Source organism: Hipposideros armiger, unplaced genomic scaffold (assembly GCF_001890085.2).
Source record: "Hipposideros armiger isolate ML-2016 unplaced genomic scaffold, ASM189008v1 scaffold_406, whole genome shotgun sequence".
NCBI lineage: Eukaryota > Metazoa > Chordata > Mammalia > Chiroptera > Hipposideridae > Hipposideros > Hipposideros armiger.
The window spans coordinates 756,958-782,112 of record NW_017731756.1 but is presented as its reverse complement, the minus strand read 5'-3'; the positions used below and the strand labels follow the sequence as shown (position 1 = coordinate 782,112).

General features: G+C 50.5%; 1 protein-coding gene across 3 annotated transcripts in view; it reads left to right on the top strand.

Annotated features, from left to right (window-relative positions):
- SH3RF3 (SH3 domain containing ring finger 3) overlaps positions 1 to 25,155 on the top strand; it is a 382,241-nt gene that overhangs the window by 282,871 nt on the left and 74,215 nt on the right. For all 3 annotated transcript variants that reach the window (XM_019663839.1, XM_019663838.1, XM_019663840.1), the window contains one exon: positions 19,446 to 19,525. In XM_019663839.1, the coding sequence (XP_019519384.1) occupies positions 19,446 to 19,525 (80 nt within the window). The remainder of the gene's footprint in view (positions 1 to 19,445; positions 19,526 to 25,155) is intronic.

Here is a 25,155-nt window from a genome sequence, read left to right as displayed (position 1 = left end):
CACAAAGACTTAAGTGCTGGATTAGCTTATGTTAGAGATGACTGGATTCCTGGGACCCATTTTTCATCCATGTGACTTGATGGAAAGTTGTGGCCAGGCTCTGGACTTTAATGCATGTCGTTGCAAAGGGCAAGAGGTCAAGCAAAGCAGTTTCCACCTGCCTGCCCATCCCAATGTAGCAACTCCTGGGAGACGTAAGGGGTGATGCTGAGCAGCTGGGAGTTAAGCATGAGCTACCACATGCTGTGTCCTGCAGGCCCCAGCATGCTGTCTGTGGTCGGGCTGCACCAGAGACCAGTCCCTCAGCTCTGGCTGTGGTCCAATGCTGCCTTTCTGGTTCTGTGTCACTTTGCTGGCCTCACGTGTCACAGTGGGATGTCCATCCCCTGGCTGGACGTGCTCTGGGAGGGGGACCCAGTCTCAGAGTTTTGTGCTTGGGGGCACAGAGCAGTAGGAGGGGGGCAAACGTGGGCTTTGTGGTCATGCATCTGGAGAAATACAGCACCATTTCAGACATGCCTTCATCCGCAAGCAGAGGTGCCATGTTCCAGCCCGGCATCATGGGGACAGGCTCCGGGCTGGCAAAGCAGGAGCACCCACGCTCCTCGGTGCCCAGGGGGCATGGGTCACTGCTGGCCACTGCGAGTGTCCAGCCAGCCCCCTGTCATCCCCAGACCCCTCAAGACTTGGTGTGTTCATCCAAGCTGTGACACAGAATGTCTTCAATGACAGGAACATTTTTTTTTTTTTGCCCCTGTGAGATGACAAGGCTGGTCACCTAGAACCCAGGGCAGCTCCGTCTACTGGTGTGCACCCCCTTGCCTGCACATCCAGGGCTTCTTGGACCATGAGGGGCAGAGGTTTTGTAAGACCTTGGGTCACGGGTCCGGCCACGTTTTCTTCTGGAGAGCAAGGGCGACTGTCATTGATAATTATCGAGCTCTCAGTGAACATTGCACAGTATTCTGTACAAATTTCTGAGCCACTGGCCTGTTGCCCTGGAAGAGCTTCCAGCTGGAGTGGAGAAGGGGTGGCTGGGCTGGGCCATGCCTGTGTCCCCGCTCTCCAGCCAGGTTGGTGTGTGAGGCCTCAGAGAAGCGGCTCCAGCTGAGTCCATCTGTTAGACAGGCTCCGATGTCACCCCCTTGTGTGATGGTGACCACAGATCAGAGAGGGCCATCCAACATGAGATGATCCTGCTGCCATTTAACTGACTTGATTCTGAAACCCTGTGGAGGAACACGAACCAAATAAGAATCAAATACACCCACACTCATGGCCACACACACAGAGCATTGGTGTGGCCGAGCCATGCCCTGAGTGAGCTGCGTGGACAAGGGAGCCCCTCGGTGGCTGAGTTAGGGCTCGTCAACATCACTGGTTCTTCTAGCCGGCTTTTGTGTTCCTATAAAATGGAAAGGAAGTGCGGGGGTTGTGGTTTCTATAGAAATGGCTCTAAGATACAGTAGTCCTGACAAAATGCAGTGAGCACTGTTCAGCCTGAAGGCTGGAGTCGTAGCAGCAACCTGAAGGCCTCTGGGGTGCAGGGCTGCCCAGAGCCCTGTCTGTGGTCTGCACCCCCTGCCCCTGCCAGCTGCTCCACCCTCGTCTCCTCCTCCCACCCCTGCTGACCTCCCCTCCCCTGCCTGGGCTTCTTGGCCCATCTCAGCTTCCTCTGCTGTGTGGCACACCTCATCATTGGGAGAACCAGCAGGCTGAATTATTTTCATTCATAGATGAGGACACTGAGGCCCGCAGGGTATAAATCACATCTCAGGGCTGCGCTCACCCAGCAGCCCTCCCTGCCCCCTGCCTCCTGTCAGGAGTGGTGTGGATAGGAGTCCAGGGCCTGGGCATCACTTAACCCTTAAGCTTCCTCTTCTGTAAAATGCTCAGGGCTGACCTCAAGCCAAAGGAGAGGGAGCAGGAAAACGCCTGCTGGTCCCTGCAGCGAGCTGCCGGAGCTCTGTGAAGGCGCATCTGCCTCCTCCTTCTCTTTCTCTTCTAGCCTGGGACCTGGCACAGTGCAGTGTAGGTCAGAGAGTCTCCTGCCCACTTGCTGTGTCACCCTAGGAGAGTTGCCAAGCCTCTCTGAGCCTGTAGAGCTGCCATTAACAGCTGAGTTCAACACTGTCCTTGCCCCTTATGACCCAGAAAAGCTGCCCAATCTCTTCTCCCAGAGCCTCAGTTTTCTCATCTGTTAAATGGAGCTATATTGGTGCCTCCCCAGCTGACTTGCTGTCAGGGTCAAGTGAGAGGACAAAGGGTGGCCTGTCCTCAGGTGTGCACGTTAGTGTTGTCTGTGGTGGTTCTTTCTGCTGCTCAGAGAATCAGGGGATGAGTCACAAGCTCTAAGATGTCCGCTATGACACTCAGGGCTCTGGGTGCCTCTCTGTTCTAGTCACTGCTCTCTGCTCCGAGATTCCCTCTGCTATGGCACCAAGCTGAAGGTTCCAGCAGGCTGGTGGTGGATAAGGGATGGTGGGGAGCAGAGACTGCCTGCAGTCGCAGCTCCTGTCACAGAAGCCTGGGCTCAGTTAGCGTGCTTGTGGATCAGTGTTCACTCCTGACTGTCGGCCCTTGCTGGTCTGTCACCAATGACAGGCCGTGTGTGGTTCAGTGCCCTTGGCCTCGTGCATCTACCGCCAGAGAAATCTGAGGACCCCACCTGGAATACTCTGTGGTAGGTTTCAGCTTTGGCTGCCCATCACTATCACTGGGAGGACTGAACAAATGTGGCTACCTGGTCCCCCCAGCACAGCCCCGGCCCCATTCACTTCACCCTGACAGCATCTTAGCTGGGGAAGCACTGCTGTTGCTTCATTTAACCGATGAGGAAACTGAGGCTTTGGGATATGATATTAGACAGCTTTTCCAGTCCCGAAGTGATTGGCCTGGGGTGTGATCTGGGTCTGGGATCTTAGAGTCCCCTGCCGCCCCTCTGTGAGTGGTGCAGCCAGCTCGACACCCACCAGCCTGTCTCAGAGACAGCGCATCCCATCTCTCATGGTCCAGGCTGTGCCACAGGTTCTGCCTGACCCCAGGCCTAAGTCTGCAGAGGGTGACCCATATCCTGGTACCCCCAGGACTGGGGTTCTCTGGGCCCCAGGACTTCAGCACTAAAATTGGGCGCAGCAGGACAGCTGGTCACCCTAGAATATTTCCCTTCACTGGGCTCCAAAGGGATTTGACTGGAGGATTTCAACAGACATGTAACATGGTGTTCTCGGTACAGGGCCTGTGTTTGGTACCAGAGATCCCAAAGCAAGGAAGGGCTTGTCCCTGTGCCTGAGGGCAACAGTGTAGGGGATGTAAACCAGGGCCGGGAGGCATTGCTGCAGGCCAGCCATGACCCTGGCTGCCTAGACTCCTGTGTGGTGTGTGCCACGCCACCTGATGAGACCTTTCCAACATCCCAATCCCAGGGTTCATCCCATCAATAAAACCAAGTCCGAGAGGGAGGGAGGAAGAGAGGGTGTGATGTATTTGCTAGGCCCGTGTGCAGGGATTCTGTATAACAAACAGCAAACAGCGAGGCCGGGGAGCTGCTCCCAGTCCAGCCGGGTTCAGGCCTGCTTCACAGGCCTCATGCTGATGCCCAGGCCAGAGGCCCAGTGGTTCCCTGGGACTTGGGAAACTTGCCTTGCTCCTCAAGGCCTAGACTTGGGGCCAGCTTGCTGCGCCAGCAGTGGGCCGGGGACCCGCACTCATGGTGAGGAGGGGAAGGGACAGAGTAGTGCTCAGGGACGATATTCAGAGCTCCCCAGCTGACGCTGCTGTCAGGACACCGCGCCACGCCTGGGGTGGGGAAACTATGGCCTGTGGGGCTGTTTTTGTAAAGCTCTTGCACTAAGAATGACTTTTGTATTTTTTAAAGGATGTTTTTTAAAAAAATGAAAGAGAAGAGGATGAGTAGGGGTAGAGGAAGAAGTAAAGGGAAAAAAGAAGAGGAAGACACAATGCAACACAGAACCTAACATATTGTTTCTCTGGCCCTTTACAGAAAGAAAGGATTGAGGCTGAGGCTGTGTTGGTGTTAACACTGAAAAGGAAGGAAAAGCTATGATGAAAAATAAAGGAGAAAAGTGGCGATTGTATAATGTTAGCCAAAGGGTCCAGGTAGGGAGAGGGGCGTTCTAAAACAGAAAAGGAGGAGTGCTCTGGCTTCCGGGTTTGAAACTGAAAGGCACTAATTTAATGTCCTCCCCCAGTTTGGAGCTTGTCTGCAGTGGTAACGGGAGGGTGGAAAATGTGGGAGATCCTGGAATGTGTGCTCCTTTCACCTTTAAAAGGATCCTGTGGGACAGCAGCCTGAAGGTTTCTCATGAAGGTTTCTGTGCACCAAATAGCCCTATGGGAAAATCTTACAGGCTCCAGACCCAGCGTCCCAGTGCTTTGTTCTGAGAGCCAAGGGCACAGGGAAGAAGACGTGGAAGCAGGGGACTAGAAGGAAGGTGGCGAGGGGCTGCCTCTGTCTGGGCGCTGCCCCCTCCTGGAGGGTGCCATGGGCACGGTGCGGGTCTGCGGAGGTGCAGTGCTGAGCTGCTGGCTGTGGCGGAGAAGGAGAGGATGTTGTCCCGTCTCCCTTCTGCATTGTCTTCTCCCAGCCCTGCTGCCGAGGCCCCCATCTCATCCTTCTCTCTACCACTAACATACGTCTGCTTTCTCGCACTGGACACACTCAACTCTGCGATCCACCCTCTACCTCCACCCCTGCTGCCGAAACCCAGCTGGCCACGGTCACCGGTGCCCAGGCCCAGTGTCCTTGCTCCATCTTCCTCCTCCTTGACAGCTCATCAGCATTGGATACTAGGGACAAGACTGCCTTCCTGAGCCTCTCTCCTGTCGTTGCTTCTGGGACCCTTCTCTCACAGTTCTTGCCTCCTCCCCTGGACACTGTTTCTGTAACCCTCACATGAACACTGGTGCCCCCCTGGCCTTCCCTATCCATCCTCTACACGCTCTCCATGGGGCTCCCTTCCAACCAACTGCTGAACCCCAAAATGCTTTAATTCTGCCCTCCAAGACCTTTTCTAAACTATAGATTCTTTTTCTTACTACCTGATGGCTACACCTGGAGAGGTACCACAATTTCAATATATGTCAGAATAACTATTCTCCTCTTTCCTCAAACCTGCATCCTGTTCTTAAGTCCATCCTCTCACAAAGTCCGGAAGCAAAGACCCTGCGAGTTCCAAACTCTACTCTCCCTGTCACCTCTGGGGTCTCAGCTCTAATTCCAGAATTTTTCTCTGATTGTGATTGTCAGGATGAAGGTCATGTGCTATAATAATCAATTCCAGATAACACAGTGAACATTTGTCACGTGCTTGTGCATGAGTCCGGTGGCTCTCTTGGGTGACATGCTCAGGCAGTAATTGGCATCCAACCTGCTTCCTCTTGGAGCTATGCCATCTTCAGTCCATGGCCTCCAACAGGAAGAGAGGACAGAGGAGGCACTTGGGCATTTGACTGCCTCAGCCTAGAAGCAACATGAGTTCCTCTCCTATCTGGTCACCAGATCTCTGCAGTCACCTCCCTGATTAGCCAGAACTAGTCACCCAGCCACCAACTTAACTGTCAGGGAGCTGGGACATGTGGTGCTACATGTGCATATCAGGCAAACTGTGTCCCAGACACAGCCAGGGAATCGCTCCTCACCATGACACCTACCCTGCCTGGTTCAGGCCCCTCTCAGCCCTCACCGAGACTGCATCAACTGATTCCTGAATTCCTGCTTCTAGGGTGCCCTCGTGAACCCATCTGTACTCAGGCTGATTGCCCACAAATGCTTCTGGAGCTTCCTCACTGCCTTAGGATAAACAGCAAGCTCCTTAGCTTGGCCTGCAAAGCCCTTCAAACTCAGCCCCAGATTGTCTTTCCAGCCTTCCCACCTGTCACTGTCCACTTCCATGCTGGCTGCACAGACCTGCTGTCTGTATCCCCCCACTGGTCTGGCTCTGGCTGACCCCTCACCAAGACCGTGGCATTGGATTCCTTTGCTGAGGCCTTGCCTGCTTCCTGCCTGCCCCCCTCCATCTCATTCTGCCCACTGTGCAACACACAGACCATCCTACGTGGAAACTCCTGCCCACCCTCTGCCTCCATCTGAAATGTACACTTCCGCTGTGCAGCTCCCCGGGCCTCCAGGTCACCTTTCCATCAACCAGATTAATTCCTCCATTGTCTCTGTGCCTGCAGGAATTCTTCCGTACATTTGTCATAGAATGTGTTCCTTTGTCATTGTGTACATGGGTATCCTCCTGGATTTCAAAGTCCTTCAGAAGCTGGGTGGTGTTCACCTCTGTCCTGACACCTGACCCCGTTCGATTTCTCCTTGGGTGGGCATGGGACCATGTCTGTCTCACTGAATACTGAATAACCTTGCCCATCAAACAATGTCACACCAGAATTGCCATGTGGCGTACACACCATTACCAGCTCCTGAGGGCTTGGGACTTGTCGATGGCTGCAGAGGGGCGCAGCTGTGAGGTGACCAGCTGAGGGAGTCCCGGGGGTGTGTGGTGGGCCTGAGCCTCAGATGGCCATCCCTGCTCACATTTGCACCCTTATGAATTATTTCTCCCTGCCATTTGGAGAGGTCAGAGGGTCAGCTCAGTTCCTTGGCAATAATGGAGCAGCACCCACATGTCACCTTTCTGCTGGTGGTGGTGGGGGGGGGGTTATTAGAAAAGAGGAGAGGGAAACAGGCTATTTAAGCTGACTGCACTTTTTAAAATCCAATTATTTGATTACATAGGTCATTGGATCAAATTAGAAAACTATTACTTATAATTTAGAACAGTTCTCTCATAAACCAAGTAAGAAACCAAACAGGTAACTAAAGTCATCACCAAACTGCCTGAGGGACATTAGTGGGTGTGTGTCGCTCTGGGTGCCCTGTATCAGTCAGTGTGAGCCAGGTTATGCTGCAGTAACAAGCAGCCCAAACCCTCGGAGGCTTACTTCTCACCCATACTGCATGTTCCTCACGGGCAGCTGAGGGCCTGCTCCACAGCGCCCTCTCCTGGGACACCAACAGACACCTGCAGGCGAAGTCTGGCCCCCTACCTGTTTTGGTAACTTAAATTTTATTGGAACACAGCCACACCTGCTCATTTATACACTGTCTGCAGCTGTTTTCAGGCCACAGAGAGGAGCGGGCCTAGTTGTGACACAGATCATATGACCCAGGAAACCTAAAATATTATATTTATTTTCTGGCCATTTACAGAAAACACTTGCCGACCTCTGGTCTAGAATATCTCCAGTCACAGTGGCAGGCGTGGGAAATGTGGCAGCTAGTGCAATGGTCCTTAAAGGCTTCCACCTGGAGGTGACATACCTCACTCCTGCTCATATTTCAGTGGCCAAAGTAAGTCCTACTGCCCCGCACTAGCTGGTGCTCCTGAGGAGAGCCCGGATGTTGGCAAACAGCTCCTGTGACACCATTTCCCCCAGAGTCTCTGTATCTATTCTAAATTTTTTAACTATTTAACACAGAGGCTGGGGAACTTGCAGAGGTGGAATTGCTGTCTGCAAACAATGATTGAACAGGAAGAGCTAGCACTTTTAAAACCTGAGGCCAGCGTTCCCATGATATTCGCTCTTGGACTTCCCATGTGGAGAATGCTAGTTCTGTGGGACCGAGCTCCCCACATTTGGGAAAGGCTCCCCAGCAGGTCCTGGATGCTCTCTGCAAAGCAGCCGGGTCCTTACACCGGCTGAACCCGCCCAGCCAAAAACAGGCTCTTCTACAGACCTCGTGAGTTTCTCGTCTTCAGAGTCCGATGGCTTCCTAATCGACTTCAAATAGGCAAACAGAAACCCTTGAAACTAGGAAAGTGCCTTTAAAATCAACAAAGGAGACATGTTTGACCATAAAACATCAAAAGAGAACATTTCTCAATGTCTTCCCAGTGTCTGAGAAGTAAGTGACATGAACTCTGCCTGGAGCTACCAGGGCATCTTAGGATACACCCCGCACCTGCCGTGGTTGGAGTGCACAGCTGTCTGTCTCAGGGCAGCTCCTACCCTGCTGGCTGGGCCTTATCTCCGTCCCGCCCCAATGGACCACCTCTCAGCAGGAGAGGAGGCGGTGCGGGGAAACGGGGAGGGGGCTGAACACACTGGCGCAGAACTGCTGCTGACTCCTGCATGGCAAAGAACCCGCGTTTAATTTTAGCACTTTGAGAAAGTTACAAATTTAGTTCCATGCCTTGTAAGGAGAAAAAAATAAACAAGTAACTTTGGGATGACTTTAAAAAAAAAATCTCATCCTGAGGACCTTGTGCAAGAAAACTTTTCTTCAGTAAATCTGGCAATTGCAGTACATACATGACTTACCAGCCGTGCCTTTAAGGCGGGGACAGAGAACACTGGCTGCCCGTGGCCTGCCTCTATTTTTATCAGCTGCCAGGCTTTTTGTTCATGGCGTTAGGTGTCAACTGTGTTTCTTTTGCGGCTATGACAAGACAGGAACCCTAACCACAGGTTTCTGCCATCTGTTGTCAGACCAGAAAGGGCCGCATCAGGGATGGTGCCTGGCATCCCCTTGGCACCTGGTGAGCACTTGGGAGTTCTGAGTGTGCCCGTGCTGGCCCAACAGCAACTGTGAGCTGCTCGTCCCCTCAGTCCATCCTCTCAAGTTTGGTGAGCCCTTTGTTAAAGGAGCAGCCTGTAGCAGGTGCAAGGAGAGGCTCATCATGGACCTAGCTTTAGGACCCATCTGGCCCTCTGGGAGACAAGAACGTAGCTCCATGTCGTAGAGCATAGAAAGTGGGAAGCACAAGGAAAGTAGACCACCACAAAGAAGGGTCATGGCAGGTCAGAGCTGGGAAGGTTGATTTGCCTCTGGAAGGAAACAAGAGAAAAGGAGGCAAGAACGAACGCCAAGGATCACTAAGGTCAGCGTCCTCTGGGTCTTCCACATCTCCTCAAGGCTCTGGTGCAAAGGCACGTTGTTTCTATACAGGAGGGTGATAAGGAAGTTCAGAACCTCCCCTACCTGGCCACTTCGTGCCTCCGTCTTGTCCCAGGCCAGGCCCAGCCCCTTCCCATAGCACACCTTGTCTGCCCTCTCTCCAAGCTGAGCTCTGCACAGCCCAGGCAACGTCTCTCCTCTCCACTGGACAGGGTTTGGGGTAGGGGATTTCCAGCAGCCTTCCCTGACACATCTTCCCTCCCTCCCGTCCCTTGAGCTCCCACACCTAGGCTGGTGTGACCACAGTTCTTTTCTTTTTTTACGTTAAAAAATTTCTTTTTTAATTTTCAGTTACAGTTGCCATTCAATATTATATTAGTTTCAGGTGCACGGCACAGTGGTTAGACATTTATTTAACTTATGAAGTGATCCCCCTATGAGAGAGACTAGTACTGACTTGACACCATACATAGTTATTACAGTGTTATTGACTGTATTCATTATGCTGTACTTTACATCCCCGTGACTATTTTGTAACTGCCAATTTGTACTTCTTGATCCCTTCACCTTTTTCACCACTCTCCAGCCCTGCTTCTGACAGCCATCAATTTGTTCTATGTATCTATGGGCTTGTTTCTGTTTTGTTTGTTCATTTATTTTGTTTTATAGATTGCACATATTGCTGAAATCATATGGTATTTGTCTTTCTCTGACTTATTTTACTCAGCATAATACCCTTTATATCCATTCATGTTGTCACAAATGGTAAGATTTCATTCTTTTTTATGGCCAAGTAATAATTCATTATATATATATATATCACTTCTTCTTTATCCATTCATCTGTTGATGGACACTCAGGTTGCTTCCATATCTTGGCTATTGTAAATAATGCTGAAATGAACATAGGGGTGCATATATGTTTTCAAATTAGCGTTTCAGGTTTCTTTGGATAAATGCCCAGAAGTAGGATTGCTAAGTCATATGGTACTTCTAGTTTTAATTTTTTGAGGAAACTCCACAGTGTTTTCCATAGTGCTGTACCAATTTACAATCCCACCAACAGTGCACGAGGGTTCCTTTTTCTCTACATCCTCGCCAACACTTGTTTGTTGATTTATTGGTGATGGCCATTTATGACAGGTAACATCTCATTGTGGTTTGAATTTTCATTTCTCTGATGATTAGTGACGTTAAGCATCTCTTCATATTTCTATTGGCCATCTGTATGTCCTCTTTGGTGAAATTTTTATTCAGGTCCTCTGCCCATTTTTTAATCTGATTGTCTTTTTGGTGTTAAGTTATATGAAGTCCTTATATATTTTGGATATTAACCCCTTATTGGATGTATCCTTGGCAAGTATCTTCTCCCATTCAGTAGGTTGTCTTTTCATTTTGTTGATGGTTTCCTTAGCTGTGCAAAAAACTTTTTAGTTTGATGTAGTTCCATTTATTTATTTTTTATTTTGTTTCCATTTCCCGAGGAGACATATCCAAAAAATATATATTACTAAGAGCAACTTCAGAGAGTTTACTGCCTACGTTTTCTTCTACGAATTGTATGCTTTCCAGTCTTACATTTAAATCTCTAATCCACTTTGAGTTTATTCTTGTATATAGTGTGAGAAACTGGTCTAGTTTCATTTTCCTGCATGTGTCTGTCCAGTTTCCTGATAATGCCTGTCATTGTCTGCCAGCCCGACAGCCTGTGAGCTTTGCTAAGACAGAAGGTGTGCTTGTCCCGTTTGTTCCCTCAGTGCCCAGTGTGTACTCTGCACAAGGGCTCTCAGACACATGATGGATGGATAGATGGATGGATGGATGGATGGATGGATGGATGGATGGACGGACACATTGAGTTGAACAAAATGGGATTTTGAAGTCCATCCCTTCTGCAGCCTCTCATGATTTAGGAAGCACCTTCTGCCTGAAGGCAGAACAGAGACAGGTCATTGGGATATGAATATTGTACATTTTGTGCAAAACCAGATGAAGATGCCTTTGGTCTTACAAACTCATGCAGAGAAGGGGGATCCACAGTAGCTACTGGCACCTTCCTATGACCAAAGACCATCAAGCAAATTGACTCTTGTATGGGGGAAAGGCTAAAGAGGAAAGAAATAAGTGGAGACCCACCTATGACTCTTCCTCATGGACAAAAAGGCTCAAGGGTTAAATCTATTGGTTCAGAGTTGAAACTTGCACAGCCCCAATAGGTAAGAAGTATATGCTATAGCTACCTTTACAGACCTCCCCTTCCCTTGCTGGTGTTTTGAGATTTTCATTCCCTAAACTGGAGTCTTTTTTGTGGATGCTATTCTCCCATGCCCACACCCCCCCTTTGTGTGTGTGTGTGTGTGTGTGTGTGTGTGTGTGTGTGTGTGTGTGTTGGGGGGCATTTCCCTTAATAATTTCTGGGGATTTCTTGTTAAGCTTTTGGCACAGCTGTGACTTTTTGGTCCTAACTGCTGGTCCAGTGAGGTGAGGGCAGGAACTGGAGGCTTGTCCTCTCATTACAGACCTAGAGCAGGACCAGCAAGCTTTTGTCAGTAAAGAACCAGTAGTAAATATTTTAGGCTTTGAGGGCCATGTAGTCTTTGTCACAACTGCTCAGCCCTGCCCTTGTGGGTAAAGGTATTCAGAAACAACAGTAAAGAGGTTAGTATGGCTGAGTGCCAATAAAACTTTATTTACAAAAGCATGAGGCAGCAACTGGCCAGATTTGACCTTTGTGTGAGTCTGTCCACTCCTGAGCAGACCATGGGACTAAGCGAGGAGCCTGTTCACACAGACCTGGGGTCAGCAGCCCAGATGCTCGAGGGTCAAATTGTCTGTGAGCAAATCTGGAGTGTCTGCCAGGAGGAGAATGGGAAGTGGGCAGCATTCTAGTTGTATTTAGGTCTCCTTATAGCCTTGATCTTAAGCAGCCAGCCAGCTTTCCCAGGGATGAAGAGAGAACTGTGTAGGTTATGTCAGCGAGAAGCATGGTGCTCCCTCTCCTGGGACAGACCATCTCGTCAGACTGCTCGGCCTCTGACCTCCAGCTGCCAGCATGAGCTCATCTAGCCCAGGCCCCCACCCCACCGGGCCCTGTCCTCCTCACCCGCCCAAATCCCCCTGGCCCTCTGGCCCTGCCAGCTGTTTGCTGTTCTTTTTGGAAACATGCAGGAGAACCAGGCCATAAATGTTTTATTCTGAAGTTTTCTTTGAAGAGCACGTTCATAAGAGTCTGATTTACACTCTGTTATGGAGTGGTAGTGTGATGAAGAAAAGATGCTTATTTCACTGCTCCTTCGGGTGATGACAGTGTTTCCTGGATTCGTATTAAAAATTAAACCGAGGAGATGTTTCTTCTCAGCATCTTAGACTTTGACCCTGTGTAGAGCCCCCTTATAGCCCACCAACCCACAGACCCTCTTTTTCGCTCTTATTAATCCCAAAAGGAAAATAAAACAGGCTGGTTCCCAGCTACTGCTCAGGGGCCCCATTAAAATGCAGCAGCTGGGCCTCTAGCCTCTGGTGACAACTTGACAGTTTAGAGGGGTTCTTGGCCATAGCACTGCAGCCAAAAAATGGCGCTGGGCTCCCAGGCACGCCTTCTCTCTGTTTGCCAGCACCATGGGAGTTCCATTTGACGAGAGCATTACCTCGGACCTGTGACCAACACAGCTAACCCCTTTCATACTTGGCTCGTGTTAAATGCTTGTGGGCTTGTTTTGAATATTAGGCCCAACGGGATTACTGGAGTTGTCCATTCTATGGGGTCAAGTCCCCAGCATCCTAGTGTGGTTGACCGGCTCCCCCAGATCAGAGTATATTCACCTGCCTGGCCTGAACCCCAGTGTGGGTCCATTATGCAGTCATCTGGAAAAAAGACGATGTGAACCTGTCTGATCACAGGCGAAGGCCTTCTCATGCTGGACCAGGGGCACAACTCCATCTGCCCAGGCTGGGCTGGGCTCTGAGCCCAGTGATCTTGGAGACAGGAAGAGTGTCTGTTTTGAGGCTGTGTTCCCAATTATTTTTATCCAAAAGCAGCTGGAGCCCCTTCTCCTTCCTTATTTTTAACCCTGCCTGGTTTCTCTCACTCCTGCCAAGCCTGCATTCATCCCCGAAGGCCCAGAATCATTTAAAATTAAGCCATTAGAAATCAGAGCAGTGTTAACGACGTGGCTCTTAGGAATAAATGGGCTCTGGTGTGGGGGCCTAGGAAGCCCCATCCAGTGTGGTCAGAGCTGGAGGGTACGGGGCACAAGAAGCCCTGGTGCTGCATTCAATCAATCTCAAACCAGATTTTTCTTGTCCTGTGAGTCCTAGGAGTGATTCATTAAGGGTTAGAGTCACTCCAGGCAGCATGGTTTCGCCTGAGGCTGGGCATGATGCTCATTTGGAAGCTTACGGATGCACTGTGCTTACGAATGTCTAATCCAAATCACTTAAAGGAGAGCTGTGTTCCATTCTGTGGTACCTGCCAGGAGTTAGCAGGGCCTGGCTGCCTGTCAGCGCTGCTCAGGAGGCCCCGTAATCCCATCCCATCGGCTACCTTTTGCTCAGCTGTTACTGGGGACACCCCCTCCGCCCACCGCCACCAGCAACACTGCTTGTCACCTCGTATTGGTGGTAACAACAATGAACGCCCGGTTCAGAGGAGGGTGGATGGAAATTCCTGTCTACATGAGGAAGTCACACTTTTTGTTTTCACTTTGGGCTCTGCATTCCACTGTGCAGGGGGGCAAGACCGGACCATGCGCTCAGCCTAGCATCAGTTTTAGATATTCTTCGTCTTGACCTTCAGATAAAAATGTTTTTACAAGTGTGACCTTTCTCTGATCCTCCATTCCAGCTCCAAGTAATAGTTTGCTGTGAAATCCCACATGTTTGCTTTGTAACATTTGTTGTATCAAGTTTCAACTGAGGGCCAGGTTTCCAACAAATCCACAGGAATGCCCCTGCCCTCTGGCTTTCTTTAGGTGCATTCCTGTCGCAGGACAGCCCTTTGACTGCTCCTGTCATCCACGTGCCTGGGTAACCACCCCCCACACAAACCTCCCAAGTCCTCCCTGACCCTCCTAACACCCTGCTTTATGGAGTGTTCTGTGTTCAGCTCACCTAGGAGAGTCGGCAGATGCCAGCAAAAAAGGGTTCTTAAGCCCTAAGGCCACATGTCTGGCCCAGTCCGCAGCCTCAGCCAGCCTTCTCCCTCTGCCCAGTGGACAGAAACAACCTCCTGTGTCTCTCCTGGCCACAGGTATGATTTCTTCCTACTGAATTGTGACTTGAGTGGCTCAAGGACGTTGGGAGGTTGAGACCACATACAACTAGACGCAGAGTGGTCCCCACCTCGGTTCACTGGTGTTTTGCATGCACGGTGCTGATTTGGGCCGGTTTGGCTGTTTTAGGAGAGGAGACATGTTTGTTTGGACAGGAGGCATGTTGACAAAAGCAGGGTCCCGTGTTTCAGGTTCATCGGAACCAGTCATCTTGGGTATCGGCCCTGCTTGTTGCCCAGCCAACTGCCTTCTGCCTGCTCACTGCTGCTCACATCCCGTTCAACAGAGTGGTGCTCGGCAGGGTCACCCCCATGGTCCTCCCCTGTCTGCTCCTGGCATCCCCCGCGGAGATGGCACATGTGGAGCCCAGGAAAGCATGGGATCACCATCAACCAGAGCTTGATCTTGAAGCAGCCCTCAAATAACTTAATCTTCTTATTCTTTTTATACCACTTTGACAATGTACCAGAAAACCATTGTCACTTGTTGATCATAAAATGATGAAAAATTTGTACACCTAGGTTTTTAAAAATTATCCCAAATCCCAACTCCCCGAAGTATCAGTGTTATCATTTGGTATGTAAATTTCCAGACCCTTTTCCCATGGAAATACATGCATCTTTTATAGAAATGAGATAATCCTACATAGCCATTTCTCTAACCATCTTTTCAGCTTGATGTAATTTACACAAATCACCATGCCTATCAGTTTAAATGCTCTTCATGGCTGTGTGGTGTCCATGGTGTCATCTGCCATTGAACCTTCTACTGCGGGACATTTGGGCTGCTTCAGTAGCTCAGGTTTTCTACATTATAAATAATGCTGCAGTGAAATCCTCATCTGAACCGTCATTCTGCCTTGTTCAAATATTTGAGGGGTCATTTTTAACAAGAATGGCCAGCCCCAGTAGGTGTGCAGTACATGCCTGCACCCCCAAATCAAAGGGCTCATTCCTGTCTTCATCTTACTGGAGTTTCCACAGCGTGTGGTGTGGTTGACAACTGCTTCCACTTGGAAACAGTCGCTTGCCTGGACCCAGAGACACCAGTGCTTCTTGGTTTTTTTCTGTCCTCTCTGCCGGCTCCTCTGCCATGTTGGTGGTCCACAGGCTGAGTCTCCGCATCCTGTCTCCTCGCCCCATACTTTCTCCCAGGCCATCTCATCCACCTCCCACCTTGGCTCCAGTAACGATAGCCAGCATTTATTCAGGGCTTACTATGAGCTTTAAATTATTACACTTAATGTTCCAACTACCCTGGAAGATGGGAGCCTTTATGACTATATTTTCTTGTCTCTCAGGAGTATCTGTCCTTAATTTCCAAAATTTGGGGAACCGTTGATCCACATATTTTACCTGGTTTTTCTTCAGTTGTTTCAAATGAGAGGCTAAATGCAGCCCCTTGTCGCTACAGTGTGCTTGAGAATAGAAATCCATGACTGTCATCTTAAAAATGAGAAAGCCAAGTGAGGCTCCATGACATTACTTGTCCAAGGTCACAGACAGAGGCTCGCACACTTGAGAGCTAAGGGCTCAACAGTGAGGCTGCATTGCTGTGTAGCTTGGCTATTTGCTAATGACCCCCAAACCTATACATTGAGGCCAGGCCCCCTTCTCAGCTGTTTGGCGTTACCAGCTGCCCTCATTTTCAACGTCTCCAGGCATGTCAAACTCAACATGTCCAGCACTGATGACCTCCCCCAGATTTCATCTTCCCTGTCTCTTCAAATGGTTTCTCCAGCTGGCTAGTCTCTAAAGCCAGAAACTAGGCTCACTCTCCTCCCTCAATCCCTTCAGCCCATGAATCCACTAGTCCTATTGGTAGAGGAGGGAATAATGGCCTCCCAAATATGCCCATGTCCTGACTCCCAGATGTGACTATATTACCTCACTTGGCAAAAAGGGAGATTACCCTGGATTATCTGGGTGGACCCAATGTAATCACACAGGGAGGCAAGAGGTTCAGAGTGAAAGAGAAGGTGAGATGATGGAAGCAGAGGTCAGAGAAAGATTTGAAGATGATACGTTGCTGGCTTTGAAGATGGAGGAAGAGGCAATAAGACGAGGACTGCAGGCGTCCTATAGAAGCTGAAAGACGCAAGGCATGGGTTTCCCCTTAGAGCCTGCAGAAGGAGCACAGCCCTGCCGGTGCCTTGATCTGGGACTTCTAACTTTCAGAACTGTCAGATAGTATATCTGTGTTGCTTTAAGCCGCGACTAACTTTGTGGTCATTTCTTACAGCAGCCATAAGAAAGTTATACAGATGGCATGGTGGATAAGCACTTGGCCTCCGGCATCAAACTGCCCGAGTTCCAGCCCAGCCTTGGCCATGTGGTGGCTGTATGAATGTGAGCCATTCACCTAACTTCTCTGTGCCTCAGTTTCCTCATTTTATAAAATGGTAATTAAAAAAAACACCCACTTTACAGGCTTATTGTGAGAATTAAATGCATTATTCCAGATGGTACTGGTGAGTTCTGGATGAAGGGGAGCAGTTGTTATCATTACTGCTGTTATTGTTCTTACCCACATTCAGACCCCTCTCCCTCTCCGTCCCCATGCCCCTGACCCAGACCTGACCTTCCTCAGTCCCCCTGTAAGACGTGGGTCTGATCCTATCTCTACCTTTATCCTGCCAGCTTTCCAGAGCACCCCTTTGCCGTCAAGGTGAATACCAGAACCCTCCTAGTGGTGCGGGAGGCCTAGGCACACCCTGGCTCTGTACCACTCTGAGTCCCTTCTCCATATCGCTCAGCGTTTCTTTCTTTCTTTCGATGTCTTCAAACTTGCTGAGCTTGCCTTTGCCAGCCCTTGCTGGGCAGGCTTCTCTGCTGCTCTCCCGCCCACCCTGACCCTCACTACCTCACCTAATGGGCCCACCCACTGCTCACAGAAGCCCTCTCTGCCACGCCCTCAGGTGAGGTCCCTGTTATGTATTCCTGTGGCCCTGCACTTGCAGGACCACCATGTCTATAATGACCTGTCTAATGCTTGTCCCCTCCCCACAGTGTAAGCCCCGCATTGGGCCATGTCTGTGCCCCGAGCTGGCTCTGGCAGTCAGGTGGTCAGCAGATATCAGTGAGGACCTAGAACATGCCCACACAAGCAAAACAACCCTACAACTCAACTGACCGTCACACCACTTTCTTGTGTGGAGCGCCAATGGGGGCATTTCCCAATAACTCACTGACCAGTTCTGACCTTGCTAAGCAGATGAGCTCCACATTAGAGGTGCTCACCGACCTCTGCTGACCGCCTCTGGCATGATGCCATGCCTCCCCTGTGCCTGTTTGAGTGAGTGAAAGGCTGCAATGTCCTATGCATACCTTTTTCCAGTGACCATACAAGGAGAACTGTGGGTCCTGAGAAACCCAGCACTAGGGTACCTGTCCATACCCAAGGGGAGGGAGGGCCTGGAGCCAGGTGGCCGCACCTGTAGAGGTTGCCCTCCCACTGCTACCTGAAGCTCTGTGGGTGATGGTCCCTGGCCGGCTGTGGCGAACTCCAAATGACTACCTTGACAGAAAACAATCCCAAGCCTTGATAGGGAATGCCTTCTGGTCTCTGTCTCCCTTTCTAGGGAGGGCAGGTGTGGTGAGCAGACAGAAGTCCCCGAATCTATCAGCAGAAGGAATGTCCCCCCACCTTTCAGCCTAGTTCCCATGCAGCAAGCACTCCAGAAGCATGGTGTAGGAGCTTGGAATGGGTGGTCCTTTGAGCCTTCGAGGGATCTTGGAGAAATGAGGGAAATTACGCTTCTGCGTTTCATGTTCTCATTCTTCCAGGCACTTTATTGTTTAAACAAGAAAAAGAAATAGAATTTTGAACTTTTTAGAGGTTGCAGATATGCTGAGGTTCCCAGCACCTTTCACGATCCCTGGTGGAAGAGCGAAGTCAGCCACCTAGGGGTGGATCGGTAGGCTGCCCTAGCATGTGGAGCCCGTCAGCTAAGCAAGGTCAGCACTGGTCAGTGAGTTGACTGAATTGTATTAGTTTCTTGGGGCTGTACGAATACCACAAACTGGGTGGCTCCAAGCAACAGGGAGTCCTTCTGTCACAGTTCTGAAGGCCAGAAGTCTAAAAGCAAGGTGTTGACAGAACTGGTTGCTTCTGGAGGCTGAGGGAGAATCCGTCCCGTGCCTCTCTCCCAGCTTCTGGTGGCTGCCAACAATCCTTGGAGTTCCTTGGCATATAGACGCATCACCCCAATCAATGCCTCCGTCTTCACATGGCTTTCCTTCCCCTTTGGGTGTCTCTGTTCTTTTTTGTCTCTTTTGATGACACTTATAATTGGATTTAGGGCCCATTCTAATCAAGAGTAATGTCATCTTAGGATCCTTATATCTGCAAAGGCTCTTGTTCTAATAAGGTCACTTTCCCAGGTACCAGGGGGCCACAACTTGGACATATCTTTTTGGGGGACACAGTTCAACTCATTGTGCCAGCTAAACAGGAAGACAGGGTACTGCCCAGGGTATGACAGGCTAGGCAGGAGAGCTGGGTGTTAAGGGGATTTTGGGATGATGTTGCCCCCCATGGGCTGGATCGACAGGGTTCTCTGGGCAGGAATTATCCCAGTGATAACATTGCACAGCCGAGATCTCTCTGCTTGGCCCTTAACCACTTCCCTCAGCCAGTTTAGCATGTACCTGGGACTTAATGGAACCATCTCGAAGTAGACCGTTCCTCCAGTCATCTCTCACAACACACCCTTGAAGCTTTGAGCCCTTAGGGGTCTATGGTGGGAGACGCTGTGCTCTGTCATCCTGCAGCCTGCTCATCGACCCACAGCCAAAGGACTAAAGTTCTGTAGAGATTAATCTTCAGTTCCTGGGAATGCAGTTTTTAAGTGAGCTCATGCTTTGTAGCGTGATAGGCTTTGTCAGGATTTTCTCTGACAAACACAAGAATAATTTATTCAAGTTCTAACAATAAAAATGGGCCTCCGGACACTGCCTTCTTCCATGTTAAACACAGTTTGATGCTGATCAAGCCAGATGCAGGCCAAAAAGTGGTTTCCTGAGCAGCTCTACAGGAGGGCTCTTGAGAGCCGCCTTGGGACCCGCCTTGGGACCAGTGTCACTGGCCGCCAAGATCTCTCCAACGTGCTGAAAAAACGTGTTAGCAATTCAGGCAAGCAGACCCTGAGGCTCCTGGACAGATGCCTCTGGGCTCCAACCTGACTTTGCCTTTCTCTTCCCTGCCCAGGAGCCTCCTGTCAACTCACTCCTGTCTCCTCTTGTCTGTTTCCAGGACTCTTCCTCCTCGGCCGGATGTGTCCCAGTGGCTGAACAGCAGGGCACGGCTCCCAAAGTCCAGCTGCCCCTCAACGTGTGAGCTGCTATTTATATTTTGGGGTCCCATGCCTTCTCCCTCCTACCCCATGCTAGCATGTAAATGTGTGGTTTCTGTAGGGGTGTCTTGTTACTAGTTGGTCAGTGTAGTTATGTGCATCTAATAATAGTGTTAATGGGAAAGTGTGGAAAAGAAAAGTCTAGCATGTTTTTAAAAATGTCATTGTCCTTAGGACATTTATTATAAGCAAGGGGGATAATCAAAATATTTGATGTCACAGGCGCTGGCCAATCAGGAAAGGATGAGCCATAGCACAGAGATGACGCCATAGGCCCCTGAGGTCTGGGGTATGGGCCCCGGAGGTCGGGGGATGCCAGAGACGTGGGTGGTTGTGGGGGCTTCATGGTGGCTAGTTACCAACTGCTCTGGAAGTAGCTCAGTATCTTAACAACCATAACTGTCCCACTCGTGAGTAGCAGCTGCGTATCGTAGCCAAATATAACCGGATGAATCATTGCTACAAGTGAGATGCTTATCTTGTTTAGAAAATCTGCTCTTGTTAAATTACAGTTCTTAAAAAATACATGCAGTTTAAAAAGTCCCCACTTAAATTGTGCTCTGAAGAATTAGACTGCCTTCTACTGTTTTATTTGGCAATGAGTCAGTTACTTGAATGAACGTTCTAAGGCAGAGAATATGAATTTGGCAAACAATATGGCGAGGTAGAAAGTTCCATAGATCCGATGTGGGTCAGAGGGACATTTGACCTGTGTTGTAGAGTGAATGCATTTCAAGCAAAAAATGTCTTTTGAAAAAGCAACTTGCCAAGCTCCAAAATGTTTCCTAGAGGTAGCTTGAATATCCTGGTACACGCTCACCTCCCTCACTAAGCCCAGTGGAAACGTGCGCCTTTATGTGACTGTGACGGCAGATAGGAAATCCCTGAACATCCTCTCTTTACCTGCCCACTCTGTTGTGATTGGGTTATTATCATAACCAACTAAACAAAAGGAAGTAAAAACTTGCCTGTATTTAACCTACCTTCCTGGGGGCCACATGGATTAGTACACTATCTTCTAGATCAGCGATTCTCAACCTGTGGGTCACGGCCCCTTTGGGGGTCGAACGACCCTTTCACAGGGGTTGCCGGGTACTCATATGTGGGCGTATCTGCATGTGGGACTAGAGATGGATAGAGGAGTGGTGTCTCGGTTCCTAAGACCATCGAAATTATGTGTTTTCCGATGGTCTTAGGCAACCCCTGTGAAAGGTTGAGAACTGCTGTTCTAGATGTCTTTGGGCTAAAATTCAAGTTTTCACCAACACTGGACAGAAGATGCTGTCTTCTGACTGGGTCTCCTCGATAAGCGCCAGTGGCTTCTGCTCAAACCTGGGGGCCGGGGAGGTGCCTGAGGAGGATGGGGGTGATGGTCTTGCTCTTCCTGAAGAACTGGATGTAGGACCCTTTCCCTGAAGAAATACACCTGCATCCGCAGGAGACCCTGAGGCCCTAATTTCATTCCCCAAATGAGAGGCAGGACACAGCGAGCTTGAGCTCCTTGAGGACAAGGCTCAGGTGTTTCATTTTGAGGTCCCCCAAAATGAATGCCTGGCACACAGGCTCTGAATAAATGTTCACTTGCTTGGTGAGAGCCACAGCCTTCCCCCTCCTGTGTGCACAGGGCTCCTGGTGTCAGCCCGAAGCTCCCAGCTCTTATGCATCAGGTCAGCCACCCAAGAAGGCTGCTCTGTCTTTGAGACCCAGAAGGTAATACGGTTCCAAGAACATCACTCCCCAAGAGTTGTGAATGCATTCTGGAGGCCTCAGCCATGCACAGAGCTTCCATGTCACGCAGGCTTTTAAATTTGGAGCAGAGTGTGGAGGGACTTCTTTCTCTCCCCACCCCAACCCCATTCTGCCATGGGGGTCCCCATCCCTCTGCTCTCCCTTTTTCCGTTTCACCCCCTAGAGCATCATTGTCCCTGTTTGGGTTGAGATTTTCATTTGGGTAACAGAAGGGAGTCTTCCATGTCAGATAATGTCCTTCAAAGGATAGCAATTTTTTGTCAGGAATCTGTCCACTGATCACGGTGGTCATCAGAGCAGCAGTGACTCATGGCCAGCGTGACTGTGATTGACTGTTGTAAGTTAAATGTATGTTTTCCGTGGCTGTTTATACCAAGTAACAAGCACCATGGCTCCTAACATCACATATGTTACAGCACTGTGCCTGATCCTTCTGAGAATATGACCTTTGAAATCGCATTTTCCATTTTATTCCTAGGGAGGAAAAGATTAGATTGACCTCATCAGTTTATCAAGTAGGGGATTAGCTTGACCATCACCTATCTTCTATAGCTCCAAGAAGTTAGTGGTCGGTCCCATGCACACCAGTGACAGGCATCTAGGGTGGGAATATGGTTGCTCTTTATCTGACTTTTCTTCCCAGAACAGTACCAAATAGTCATGTAGTCTGAGATTGAGCACGAGAATTGTTGCCTTCACAAAAACAACTGCAGCAATAAGTGTGCTGTTGTGAGCCAGGGAGTCCTCAAATGGTCCTGGCCTTGGGACTCCAGGGAAAACCCGACCAGGCTAAGCTAAAGGTCAGTGATGGAGGAACTCCAGTGGGCCCACCTTCTGTAATTCTCATTAGCCCATGGGTTTGCCTTCTACAGGTCAAGTCATGTGCCTCGAAATGTGAGCCCACATGATTAAAAGGCCTGGTCTCTCAGGTCATCCATGGGTCACAGGATGTTCTTATCCCCTTCTTCCAGCATGTAAAGGTTTCCATGGGCACCAATTTCCTAAGGACTACAAAGGACCACCTTCTAAGGACTACAAAGCCCTCATGCCCTCACGTTCTGTGATGCTGGGAAAGGGACTGGTGACCTGACCATGCCCCACACAGAAAAGAAGTCTCTTCCACCACAAACCCATTAACAGAGAGGCTTGTTCTGCACTTCAGTCTGCGATAGACTGGATTAGTGTGAGCTCAGTACATCAGGACCCAATAATGTAAGTCCCTGCCAAGGCCAGGGGCAAGTGCCTAGAGGGGCGAGGCACCGTCCAGCCTTCTCTGACAGCACCTAGCCTCTAGGTCAGCACTTCCAAGGTCACAGGTACCTGCCCTCCAACAGTCTTGTTATGCTGATCACCTTCAGGGAGAGAGCAGAGCAAGGCCCCAGGCAGGTAGGGAGTGAGAGGAGGGCAAAAGCAGAAAAGTCACCTTGAGCAGAGCGGAGAGCCTGGCGGGCAAAGGATGGAGACTTGTAAAGGTGCCAGCGGGGCCACTGCAGTAGACAGAAAGCCAGGCTTGAGCCCTGCGGGTGGCAGCAGGTCCTTAGCAGCACCCGTGTTGTCTAAATTGGGTTTCCTGGAAGCAGACATGAGGCTGAGGCTTTTTGGGGACTGCCGTCAGGAGCCACGTCTGTGAGGAAGCGAGGCACTGAGCTGTCTGTGGTTGGAGGGAAGCCCAGCTGATCCTCGGGGAGCTCTGGAGCCAAGATGGCTCTTCGGTTTCCCCAACTGAAGAGAGACTCTGTGGGCTTCAGGCAGCGCTGGGAGGGGCACAGCCTGGTAAATCGGCACCCTGCAGGGAACATACCACCAGGGGCACCGCAGCCAGCCATCGGGAGCCTGCGGCCCACTCTGGGGGACCCTGCTGTGACCCTTGAGCAGGGTCCTGGGTCAAGCACCACCAGACTCAGCACAGAGGTGGGTCTTCAATCTCAGAACGCAACAGAAACCCCTGGAGAGCTGCTGAAACACAGATGGCATGGATTGACGCCAGTAACCCTGGGGTGAGGCCCCAGAATGTGCATCTCTAACAAGTTCCCAGGAGATGCTAATGCTGCTGGTCCAGGACTATCTGTTTGGGGTCACTAAACTGTAGCCCCCACAAGCAAGTTTCCCAGGAGCTGGCCTCACGGCCACACCACCCCCCACCCAGTTCCTTCCTTCCCTGGGCTCCTGACATTGTGTTCCACCTGGGAAAGCCTCGTCTGAACTAGAGCCTACTGCTGTTGGGTTTCTGGGGAATCAAGACCAACAGAAAGATGGGCAAGGGGCTGGCCGCTCCACAGCCACACAACAGTTCCCCAAACGCTCCTCCGTTCTCTCCCTCTGAGCTTCTGCACTCAGCCCCATCTCAGCACCTCATCGACTCACAGTCCCCCCAGCTCAGCTGTCAACTCCTTCAGAGGACCTGCCTGGCCTGCTGAGCATAGGTAGTGCCCCTCCCAGGCCATATGACATCCTGTGTAGATGCTGACAGGACACCTATACTGTCTGTCTCCCCCACCCCCAGAGCGAGTGATCCTGGGGCAGGCTCCTCCGCCACCTGGCTGCACCTGGCTGTCATTCGGTAGACATCTATTGAACTGAACAATGGATGCGTGAGCTCGTTTCGCTTATTGAGCTGGCGTGGCCCTGGCAACCAGAAGACCAAGCACAGAACTCTTCACAGGAGGAATGGAAAATAATCTGTTGCAAGAAACACAAGCAAGCCATAAAATAGAGGAGAAAGGGTGTGAAATTAACAAAGGCACTGAAATAAATACTTGAATTCTCTCCTTGATTAAAGCAGAAGGGACCTCTGTAGACAATTAACAGCAAACGAAGATCTTGTTATAGAAATGAGCAAGTTATACGAGTGAGTGACTGCAGTGCTCAGAGATATCCAACGGGCTGCTTGTAAAAATAGACAGTGCATGATGCCTAGCCGAGTAGCCACAGCTGCTGGGCGTGTCCAGTGTGCCCACGCCTGTGTGAGGGTGCGGGGGCAGATGTGGGGCCTGGTGTTCCACTCCTGACTCACACACGCAGGGCTGTTGCTGCCCAGAGGAGGAGGCTCCTTTTTCTAACTGGCACGAAAGGCCCATCTAGGCTGCAGGGCAGTGAACCAAATTCTCCTACTGTTATCTTAAATAAAGGGCCTTTAGTACCAGCCTTTGTGTGCAAATCCACAGAGGGGAATTCTGGGCCTGGAGGGGCAGCCCCTGTCTAATCTACACGTGTCACAGGGTCTGCCGGGAGCCCTCCATGGAGGCCAGCATGGAGCTACCAAGGCCTCTTGAAGAAATAAAAAGTGAGAGTCAGGCCCTGGGAACCAAGAGGATGAGAACCTCTTGTAGCGGGTGCTGCCTCGGTCTCCCCTGTTTCACACCAGGCCTGGCTGTGGCCCCCGCAGGCTCCATGAGACCAGCTGTAGCACCAGCCAGTTCACTCAGGGACTGTCAGCATATGCAGTTCTGCAGGGTCTGGCTGAGATACCATGAGTGGAAAGGGGGTGAAGAGACGGCACCCCTGTGACTGTGACTTGGAACCTCTACTAAGTGACCCAGTGCACAAAACACGGACCAGGAGAGCCTCAGGCATCAGGCTGAGAGTGGGCTGGTCCCTTTTCTGTTCCAGTGTGGTCCGTGGTGCTTTTTCTTGGGTCATCCTGAAAGGAAGGCAGATGCGGGATGACATCTGCCCCATCCCAGGCCAGCACCCCGCCCCAGCACAAGCCACATGCCAGATCTGCAGACGCCACGAGCAGAAAAATGACCCGGCAGGTCCATCTGCTTTTGGTTTCCCCTCTGAGGCCCCCAAAGGAAAAATAAGATGAAGGGGCAGAGAGTTTTCACAGTGAAGTCAGATGTGTTTACATTCCAGTTCCCC